Source organism: Hevea brasiliensis, chromosome 2, assembly GCF_030052815.1.
Source record: "Hevea brasiliensis isolate MT/VB/25A 57/8 chromosome 2, ASM3005281v1, whole genome shotgun sequence".
NCBI lineage: Eukaryota > Viridiplantae > Streptophyta > Magnoliopsida > Malpighiales > Euphorbiaceae > Hevea > Hevea brasiliensis.
The window spans coordinates 110742146-110753798 of NC_079494.1; the positions used below are offsets into that span (position 1 = coordinate 110742146).

General features: G+C 34.0%; 2 protein-coding genes across 4 annotated transcripts in view; one reads left to right on the forward strand and one right to left on the reverse strand.

Annotated features, from left to right (window-relative positions):
- Positions 1-5431, reverse strand: part of LOC110665495 (probable glutathione peroxidase 4) — a 29369-nt gene extending 23938 nt beyond the window's left edge. For 2 of the 3 annotated variants that reach the window (XM_021825656.2, XM_021825653.2), the window contains exons 1-2: positions 4959-5431; positions 4042-4118 (exon numbers count right to left, since the gene is read on the reverse strand). In XM_021825656.2, the coding sequence (XP_021681348.2) occupies positions 4042-4118; positions 4959-5081 (200 nt within the window). In that variant the 5' untranslated portion in view covers positions 5082-5431. The remainder of the gene's footprint in view (positions 1-4041; positions 4119-4958) is intronic. The other variant, XM_021825654.2, reaches the window with a different exon arrangement.
- A 5041-nt stretch (positions 5432-10472) lies between these two features.
- Positions 10473-11580, forward strand: LOC110665496 (EID1-like F-box protein 3). The gene has a single exon (XM_021825657.2). It carries the CDS (start codon positions 10560-10562, stop codon positions 11427-11429), a length of 870 nt encoding a protein of 289 aa, XP_021681349.2. The 5' UTR covers positions 10473-10559; the 3' UTR covers positions 11430-11580.
- Positions 11581-11653: the final 73 nt, after the last annotated feature.

Below are 11653 nucleotides of genomic sequence, written 5' to 3' on the forward strand. Positions count from 1 at the left end.
TCTTTATTTTCCTCTTTCTATCCAAACAAAGGAGAGTGTCCAATCAACCTTATTTTTCCTTGGTTATTTTCTTTCCTCTCCCCATTCCACCTATCCAAACACGTTGTAAGTGTTCAATCCTCAGCGTTAGGAGGGTATGTGTGTTAATACTAATGTACTCCTTATAAAGTCTTAAGTACACCTCCCCCCTTGAGCTAGCTTTTGGGGGTGAACATTATAAAAAATAAAATAAATATACTTTTTTCTTTAAAAAAATAAAATAAATAAACAAATAAAATTGAGTTATCAAATTAGGTGCAAAATTTATGCAATAAAAGCCCCCACAAATCGAACAAGTGTATTTCACATACTGTGAATTATCTTATTATACCAAATTACCAACTAAGCCTATCCTCCCCCCCCCCCCCCCCCCCCCACCAAAGAAACAAAAAAAGAAAAAAGAAAAACCATGTACCGATATTTAGTCAAGTGGCATAACATGTCTCCGTGCTCCTACCACATTCATAGAGGCATGACATTCCAAGTAACTATGGTTCTAACAAAAGTTAACCTTTGTAATAAAATAAAAGCAAGCAAATCAACAAAAATACCCCCATAAAAGGCTATAAAAATCTAACACAACTTAAAAAATGTTTACCTACTCATCAAACCCAAAAACATAAAATATACCATTTTCCACACACACAGTTTCAGATTTTATATCCTAAATTCAATTAGATTAAATATTTCACTTTCAATCCCTTCAAGAGTAAAGTGCAACAATACAAAAAAACATTGGATAAAAAATGAGTGCATTCATAGGTGAGTAGAAGTGGCATCTAAGAAGGAACTGAGGATGAGTTAAGTAAGAGGTTATTGAAATGTTTTGGCCACAACTAGCACAGTTTGGCATGCATAAGGGCACAAATGAAAGGACAAAACACATCAACTATTCAAGTTATCAGAATGAATAAGAGGAGGGGTGAATTAAGGATGGCATGGATGAAGCATTCCAGAAAAATTTAACATCTCTACACCTTTCCAAAAGTATGGACTACACCAAGAACAATGGAGGAAAAGGATCACACGATGGACCCCATCCAAATTGTGATTGAAGACTATAGTTGAGCTGAGCAATGCTTGTTCAAGTAGAAACACTTAGCTATGTTAAACTCGACTAAGGAAGCACCTCTTTGTCAAAAAATTTCCAATTCCCGCAAAATTTTCAAAACATTTTTTTTCTAAAGAAAGCCTTGAAATTATGTTTACCTTCAAAAAAATAAAAATTTTTTCTTTAGAAAACTGATGTGTCCCACATCGATTCTGCAGGGAGATTTTAGATGTTTTTTATATATATAAGTTTGCAAACCTCTCCTTGTGAGCTAGTTTTTTAGGTGGAGTTAAGCATATTCATATCATTTGGTATCGGAGTCTCACTCTGTATGGATCAGTAGGCAATGTACAAAGATTCCCTGATGTTCTTCGGGAGAGGTCGAGGTGAACGAGTCATGACTCCGGTTGCTTCACGAGGAGATTCAGTTTAAAGGGGTCAGGAATAATGTGTCCTATATAGGTTCTGTAGGGAGATCTTGAGTGTTATATATATGGGTTTACAAACCTTCCCTTGTAAGCTAGCTTTTGAGGTGAAGATAGGCAGGTTCAAAAGAGGTCAGGAATAATGCGTCCCACATTGGTTCTGCAAGAAGATCTTGGATGTTATATATATGGTTTTACAAGCCTCTCCTTGTGAGCTAGCTTTTGAGATAGAGTCAGGCAAGTTCATATCAAAAACAGAATGGGTATCAAATAGGCTCTAAATAAATAAATAAATAAATATATATATATATATATATATATATATATATATATATATATATATATATATATATATAACATATTTGCTTTTGTTACTTGATGTCTTAAAGAGAAATTTAGATTGCCAAAACTAGTGAAAGCACAAAGGTGGTTTTTACTTGTCTCATCAAGACATCAACTCATTTTTTACAATTGGACAAACACCACCAAAAATATGTATTAGAAAACCATATTCTCTATTTTTTTTCCAACTTTAAATAGATTTGAGAAAACCAAAGTTTCCAACTATGGGTACTATTTATTGAAACTAAGATATAAATTGGAAATGGAAAACTAAAACTTCTTTTCAAGCAAATGGACTTTGAGTATTCATAAAACTAGGTATTTATTTATTGAAACTTAAAATTGCTCGTCTTTAAGAATACCATGTCACCCCTCAACCCAGCTCAAAGACAACTTTCCTTAATGTCAATAGATGACATGAAGGTTATTGTTGACTCACTGACTAAATTTAAAGCAAACAAAGTTACTAGAAGCAAGTAGCAACAATCTCATTCAAAAACAAGAATTATGAATAACTAAATAAGTATACAAACAACAGATAAATAAATGGGGAAAAAGCTAAATTCACACAACAAAGCTAGCCACATTCTCATTGAAATAAATAAATCATGAAGAAATAAATAAGGAGACAGATAAATAGGACAAAAGCTAAACAACCTAAACTTGCTCAACACAGTTTACATTCAAATTTAAATAATTTTTCCTTACAAAATCACATGCCATAACCAACAGCAAAATTTCCCTTCTAGACATATGGCACTTCGATTAGAACTGCTGGCAAGTAAAAGGAAATCAAGCACAGCAAAAGGTGAAAGACAAGATGTAGAATCCTAGTTCTAAACTGTAAGCATTCATTTTCTCCCACTTCATCATTTAATCACTCCTCTTAACAACCATAATCAGTAAATCAAAACAATGATGGGGAATCCAAGATCGAAATTGGGCATTATTCAACAGTTCACCATAATCACTTCTTTCCTCAAGAACCAAGGGTAAGCACTATTCAGTTCAAACCGAATAAACTGACCGAAACGATTGATTTCGATTTTAATAATAATCAGTTTGGTTTCGTCTTAATTTTTTAAAAGTTTCAATTATTTCGGTTCGGTTCAGTTTTTAAAGGGAAAAAATCAAAACAACCAAACTGATATAACACTAAATTGGCACAGGCATATGGTATATAAACCTCTTTCAGCTTAGTGGTAAAATTGCCTTAAATCTCTTTGAAGGTTGCATGTTCAACTCCCACTATCTACACTTTTTAATTCTCTTTTTTAACAAACAATCCTAACCATTCATCCAATATAATATCAACTGTCCAATTGCACTATATATATACATCTTTAAATCCTAACCCTAGCCTTCCTCTCTCTTTCACTGTTTCAATTGCAGCAGCCTCCCCCTCTCTTCTCTTTCTTTTTCACATTTCAAGCAGAGCTTCCTCTCTCTCTATTTTAAACTTTCCATTTATGTTTCTCTTTAATCCACAAGGGTTTCATTCCCATGAATTTTTCTGATCAACACCCTACAACTCATAATGCTATTTTTTAAGTTTGCACTCATCTAAAATAGCAGCAGCCATGTCGAAAGCAGCCCAAGAGGCATACAAAGAATTCCAAAACGCGACCTTGCAGAGCCGCAGCAGCACCAACACCATAGCACCACGGGCCCACAACTCCTCCATTTCTTTTTCCTTTATTTTTTAATTTATTTTCTGCAATATGTAATATTGATCTTATTATTTGATTTGGATGATTGTAATTAAGTTAAATCTATTAATGGAATTTTGTTTTTCAATTATTTTGTTTTGGATATTTATTTGAATAAGTGATTGTGGATATGTGATTTGAACATAGAACATAGAAGAAAAATGGAGGTCCGAAAAACCGAATATGTAAACCGAACTGAACCAGTTTATTTTGGTTTGGTTCAGCTCAGTTCAGTTTTTAAATCTTAAATGAAATTCGGGTTTTTGTTTTTTGGTCTGTTTTCATCCCCAAAATAACAACTACAAAGCAACAATCCCTTTTATTTCTCCTCTAATTTCCAACTAACAAACATTAGAATTTAGTGCAAAGCTAAAAAAATTATCTTAGTGATTTGACTGAAAGTTAACTCATAAGCAGCAAAAATAACTAGAAATCATGATAATCTCAAAATATAAAAATTAAAAAAGACACTTACATTTGCTGTGTTCCAAAGAAGTAGACAAGTACTTTCTTCCAATCAGTTGGATAGCCCCACTTCTCCGGCTCACTTACCTGGCATCAGCAACCAAATTTATAAACTCAATAGACAACTAATAGTAGGCATGGAGGAATGCATATGGAGAATATAGACAGCATACTTGTTTTGTTTGAATTAGTATACAAAGCTTATTTAAGTGACCACTTCCAGCAAATGAATGCATTCGGCTAACAGAAAAATTCCAATTTCCCACACAATCCTAGGCTCTGGTTGGGAATATAGTTTTGAGAAAAACAGTACTTTAAATACGTTAGTTAGATGTCACTGAAAATTATTTTATATTAAATTTAATATGTTTCAATCAGAAAAACTATAAAACTGTTCATCAGCTTCTTTAACCTGCTTTTTCACCATCATTTAAAAGAATACTTTTCCCAAAAAAAAAAAAGTTTCAAACCTCAATGCCAAACAACTCTTGAAATCTTCAGCATTCACAATAACATGATTTTTTTATGGCAGCAGAACTGATTAAGAGGGTTAAAAACAAGGAATGACTTCACTTGAACTTTGGATTTGCATATAAAGTCTTAGGAAAAGTTCCTCTGCCAAAGGTGATTACAATCAAACCAGTAAACATCAACAAAGCAACCAAAAATCCCCGATTGACGTCCTAAAAGAACCTAAACCTTTTCTTGAGATTCCAAAAGACCAAGACAACTGCCGAAGCTCAAAAACCCAAGAAAACACTAGTACTAGTACCCAACCTGAGAGCCCAACTAAACCACAGATTCAAAAGAAAAACAAGAACCAAAGGTAAAAGTATACGTATATGAACAGTTGCACACCAAAGTTAATACAAAAACATAAGTGAAGAGATAGAACTACATATAGATAGATATATGAGTAGGGTATACCGTGGCAGGCCAAGCAGGAAAGCCTTTGACTTTGGCGAGGACAAGATCACCCACCTTCCATTGGCGGCGGGCAGCGGCAGCGGCAGCAGCTTTGCCGGCGCCCCTTCTGCGACTCGGCGCCATCTAAGAAGCAGCGGGGCTGGAATCAAATTCTGGCACGCGATTCCAACAGAAGCAAAGACGCAAATAGACTAATGAGCCAAAATCGCCAGCAAAATGGAGCAGTCCGGCACAGTCTAGGGTTCTGAAGACGCGATTTAGGCAAGCAATTAGCAGGCATTGAAACGCATAAACCACACGGAGAGAGTGAGCAGTGAAGCAGTAGAAACCCTAATTCGCCGAGAAAGAGAAAAAAAAGAGACGAAAGAGTTTGAAGTCCAAGTGGGGAGTTTTGTTTGTGTTTTGTGAAAGAGAGAATGATACGAGGAGGCTAAAGTGCGCAGAGAGAGTGCAGGTTAAAAATTGGAAGAGGGCTAACGTGATCGAAGTGTGGAAGGATGAGGTGGTGAGTGTTTTGCAATAACACGTGACCTACCAACTGCGACAATTACTTGGTATCTTTGGAATGGGCTTCAACCCGCCACCCACACTCCAACGGGTGATGGACCTGCATCATATAACCCCAAAAATGGGCCAAGTCGCAGGGCTTTGAAGGCCCAAATTGTGATTTAGGCTTTAACCCAAAAATAAAATAAAATAAAATAAAAGGAAAAGAATTCCCTTGTTGTTAGTCCGTAGTCCATCCCAAAACCTCATGTTTCAAGAATTCCCTCCCAAGCGAAACAAATTGATTACGGATGATCAGGCTTTGATAAGAGATTTTAAAGCTAAGGATTTGGAGGAGGATATTTGGATCGAGATTAACAAGCCGAATGCAGCAGTAGAAAGGATCAAATAGATGTAGATAAACAAGTTCATGGGCGAAGTTTTTTTTTTTGAAAGATAGAGCTGATTTCATTAACATTGCAATGCCAATAGCGCCATTACAATTAGAATCCCAAGAAAAAAAATACTTAGCTAAAAACAGAGTCCAAACCCATCCCAACAAAAGGCTCAACTCCACGAACAAAAATCTCTAGCAAATGTTGGATCTAATTATGCCCGAGTCCATGACCTGGCAGAAAAGGGCTCGTCACGCCGCAGCGCAAAGGAGAGAAGCTCATCGCGTCATATATTAATCGATTAGATTATCACTGGTTGAACCAACACCAGGAGAACTTACTGAAGCGCCGCTACGGACAAGCACGACAGAAATACCTAAACAAGAAAGTCTCAAATCCATGATAGCAACCAAATATACGAGGAAGACAAACTAGGAGTCCAACAGAGACTGATTAGCACATGACGAAGCAACAGAGGGGAAGACAGAGCTCTAGCCATCTTCAATTTTCATGTAGGCTTTTCAGGGAATGGGAAACCACTAAAGTGGCGTTATACCATCCCTAAGATACCCATTCTCTGTAATAACCTGGAGCTGCTACTAGGGGTGGCCACGGTTCAGTTTTGAATCGAAATCGAATCGGAATCGGTTTGATCAAAATCGGACTAAAATTGATCAAAATCGGAATCGGTTTCGAACCAGACTGAAATCGCCCTTTTACGGTTTGGTTCAGGTTCATATTTTTTAGAAACCGTGAACCGGTGGTTCTGAACCGGATTGAATCGATAGTTCTAAACCGAATCAAACCAGTAATTTAAATACAAAAAAATTCAATAAATACCTCACTCCACTCCTAATTCATTTATATATATATATGTCATTAATTCTCTACACAATTATTTTCTACACTCTCTTTAATTCTCAATACTTTTTTAATTTCTCTCAAATTTTCTAAATAATTATTTTTTACACTCCTTTTAATTCTCAATACTTTCATAATTCTCCTACTTTATTATTTTATATGCTCACTAAAATTTTTAATGCTATATCAATTACTCTGTTATTATTTTATAAATTCAATAAAATTTTCAATACCCTCTATTTTGATTTTTTTTTTCTTTTATATTTTTTTAATTATTAATTATCATATAATTTTTTAAAAAATGGCAAGTAATACTCAACTCAATTCAACTAAACTTTTATCCCAAAAATTTATTGGGGTTGGCTATATGGATTATCTTTCTCCACTCTAAACGATTTTGGGTTAAATCATCGGAAATGTGTAATACTTTTAGGTCATGTTGTACTATTCTCCTTTAAGTTAGTTTAGGTCTACCTATTCTTTTATTTCTATTCTCTAACTCAATGTGCTCTACATGTCTAACTAGAATTTTCCTATGTCTATGCTTCACATTACCAAACCACCTCAATCTCCATTTTCTCAACTTATAACTGAAAATTTTGATTCATCTAAATCCTAAAGGGATACATAGGCAAAATTAAGTTCATGCACCTTTTTCTAATTTTTTTAAAATTAATTTCATCTCTAGTTTTTAATAAGTTCAACTCTTTGCTTATTAAATTTTTCTTAAAAATAAGTTAATTTTATTCTTTTTATTCTTATTTTATTTTGATTAAAAGATTTCTAAGAAAAATTAAAAGATTTCTAAGAAAAATTAAAATATTTTTACAAATATAACTTAAATTATAAATCAATAAAATTTTTCTCTAATTTTTTCCTTTAAATCGCTCTTAAACCGCTCCAAAATCGCTTCCAAACCGTTATTCAAACCGTTTTGAACAATCATTTTTTGAACCGTCTCTTAAACCATTTTAAATCGGGGCTCGAAACGGAACCGGCGGTTCCTGAACTGTGGCCACCCCTAGCTGCAACAAAGTCGCACAAGCAAGTTAAAGATGAAACCTTCATCCATAACAATCGAAAACCAAACAAAAAGTATATAAAAAATACTTCAATTGAATGAGGAGGATATTTATTGAGACTTAACAAGTTATTGGAGTTCGAGATGACAATTAGATACACTATAAATGGGATAGAAAAATCTGAAAGCTTTTAGAATTTTTTATTTTTTAATTTTTTAACGCGAAGAATAGTTTTTTGTTCGTGAAGAATAATTTTTTATTTTTTAAGAAAATTTTTTAAAAAATAAAAATAAATATATATATAGAATGAATGTTTTTCTTTTTTTTTTCTTCTTTTATCACTAATTTATTACATTTTTATATAAAAGTATTAATCATATATCAAATTAAATGATCCTAATTAATTATTAAAAATGTGACTAATAGTTAAATTTAATGCCAAATAATCAAAGTTGTATGAGATAGATAGGACCATGAATCGATTCAAATTGTGAATTGAATTAAGTCAAATTTATAATCAAACTAGATCAATAGTTTCGGCTCATGAATTAGTTCGAATTTGAGATATAGTGGGCTAATTATAGTCTCCCTTTATTTAACCTAAAAATTGATCTGAAATTATTAGTTTGAATTAGCGCTTTCAAATCATGATCAATCTGATTTAAAATTGTTTATATACATATATATTTGATAGAATACATATCAAATCTTAATTCTATTTTGCAAAAATTAAAGTATATTATGAGACATTTATAAGAGTTGAGATGTGTCATAGCACATTTAAAAAATTAAGGGTGCGATGAAATTTTTTTTAGTAAAGTTTATATGGAAAATGATATATTTGATATATATATTTTTATAGAAGGATTGAGTGGCAGAGACTCAAACCTAATGCCTACTAAGCAAATAATATATCTTTAATCATTTGATCAAGTTAAGTTCGCCTACTGTGCTTAGTTCTTACTTTCTTTATTAGGCACATTTGGTCATAAAACGTTGCCTATAAAATGCCTTTGGCTATGATTTTTAAATGCTTCTCTTTAATCTCATTTTTCACTATGTACCTGAATGAGGAAGGGCTAAAATTATTTTTTTGCTAAAATTATTTGAAAAAAAAAACATTTTAAATGTCATTAAAAAAGTGTTTTGAATTTTTTTTATTATTTTAATATTTTTATGATTAAAATTAATTTTCACTTTAAATTACATTTTAATACTCTTATATTTAAAAAATATTTTTTTAATAACAATTTCAATAATAATATCAAACAGTCCCTTTATCCTAAAAATATGTGGCAAATATAAATTTTTATAATATATATTTCTATTATTCTTAATCACACTTTTAAGCAATATAGCATTTAAGCAATACAATAGTAAATTGACATTCCTAAATTAAAAAAAAAATAACAATATACTATTCACTAATGATTAAGATGAATCTCAAAATGACTGTATCAATTACAAAAATCGTTTAATATAATCCCATATAAATATTATATCAAAAAATTACCTATTATCATCATCATTATTATTATTATTATTATTTTTTAAAAATCTGTCATCATCTTTAATAATAAGTGAAAAGAAAAAAAAACCTCCATATAAATATAATATATTGAGAATCAAATTAAAAAGAGATAATAAAAATAGCACTTTGTTTTTTTAAAATATCTAACCTTATTTTAATTTCATTAAAAGAGTATATGATTCTTTGTCGTTTCACGTCGACCATGCGCCCTTGCTGCCGAGGCCTGTAACAAAGTTTTTGAACTCATTATTTGCTATTATCCATATCGCTCCACGTGTCTAGCATGCTTGTGCAAAGCAACGGTGCCACCTGTATAAAGCGTTGAGAACGAGGGACACGCGACTTGAAATAACAGACCATGAATATATTAGTGGCGTTAGGATTGCACCGGTCTAAGTGATAGGCAACGTGTTTGGTACGCATTTAAAATACTAATTTAAAATACTAATCATTGATACTTAACAACGAAAGTCTTGTCTCCCTCAATCTGACAGTTCAGGTTCTACCCCACTTTCTATTGATACGCGTTTCTGATTGTAAGACAAAGGTAATTTTCATTAACAGTGCCCCAACTTTGACCCCATCTTTCATTTATAATCAAATCCTAAATTTTAATTTTAATTTCATTTTGTCATATTAAATCTTTTATTTTTAATAAATGTTATTTATATAAAAATTAAGAGATTCATTAAATAAATAAATACTTCTATGCCTTAATTCCAAAATTTATATCTGATCACTGCTCTTCAATTTGATAAAAGGAATTTAATAATCGCAGAAAAAATGTACGTGCACTACACGCACTGTGATACTTATTGGCTACCTCCCTGCAAAATTGATTTCCCTTGTGGATCATACTGACACCATGTGCTTGCACAAAGGAAAATGAATTAGTAAAATGAAAAAAACAAATAAAGAAAGAAAGAGAGATGATATTCATGGTATAGGTCCAAACGCACGTCCGGAAGATGCCACGTAAAACGGAGATATTTTTGAGCTACGAAATAGATATTTCTCAAATTCATCTGGCGAGGACACGTGTTCTACCGGTGCTCTCAATTTCAATCGGTGACGTTACTCCTCGATTCTCGATCGTCGCGTTGCAGCCATTACATATCACCATGCGTCCTATCTCGAATAGCATGTGAACACGCGTTTGTCACCACAAACAGAAACAGCATCTGTGTCTGATAAATCTGTTGAGTAATGGACACGCGTCTAACACCTTAGCTACAGAAGCTGGGATATGATCATATAAACAAACGCGTTAAGAGCATTACAATCCGAGAGTTTAAGCATTGTCCCAATGAGCGTGAGCAAGAGACTGAAAATGAACCCGCTAACTCGGGGATGCGATGCTGGCGAATCGGGGATACTTAATGAACGCATACTCCTGCTAGTCTTCGAGTCCGTAAAATGGGACCTCCACGCTCTTTGCGCCATGGCTTCTGTGAACCGCAAGCTCCGCGCCATAGCCAAACGGTTGCTATGGCGAGAGTTGTGTGTGTATCGAGCACCGCGCATGTTAGTAGCATTGACAAACGGTGCGCCCAATGCTCCCTTTGGAGACAGTTGGCAAGCGCTTGCGAAGCTCATGTTCTACTGTTGCGGTTGTGAGTCAACTCAAAACTTCAATGTGAGTCAACCCTCCCCAGGTCATTTCGTCAAAACTTCTCGTTTTTCTAAAACGTCGGGTCGGAGCTTTCTAAGCAAGAAATGCCAGGGGGATTTATTGTTCGTGAGCGACCCGTGTGAGCATCCAACGCGAGACAATGAAGATGATTTGGGGATATACAGGGGGGTTTTTCGAGGATTTATGAAATCAAGAACGAGAGCGTGTTTAATTAGACGGCAAGTAGAGCTAGAAAAGAGAGTGAGGTGCACTTACTGTGGGTTTCGCGTGTGGAGTATGACTTCAGCTGGCCTGGTGCCTAAAAGCGCGGCTAGGCGGCTTGGGTCGCGCGAGGGTGGGTTGGAGTATTTTGTTTGTTTAAATGGCCACTTGTATGGGACTTGTTGGCTTGTGCCGCTGTCGTCCGATGAAGATAATGGTGTTGTTGCTGGTGATTGCAGTCATGATGATGATTGTGGTGGTGACTATGATAATCGGACGGTGGCGGAAGGCAGTTCGAGCTCGATGGTTGAAGAGTTTGCAGAGCAATGGACCACGAATTGATAGCAGCCATGGCTTAAGGCCCATATTGATATTGTAATAGTAGGGCCTGGTAGTGTTAGATTGTGATTAGGCTGACATGGATATTTGATCTTTCCGTTTTATGTAGTGGGGATATTTATCTAATATAATTCAGATTGGCAGATTGGTATCATCAGAACCTCTTTATTTTATTTTTAATTGCAACTTCCACTGCATCAAAAGAACAACTAGTTTACAATTTTTAT

Bases quoted from the DNA above. Each gene is read 5' to 3' on its own strand.
- LOC110665496 (XM_021825657.2), top strand. From the start codon at position 10,560: ATGAGCGTGAGCAAGAGACTGAAAATGAACCCGCTAACTCGGGGATGC.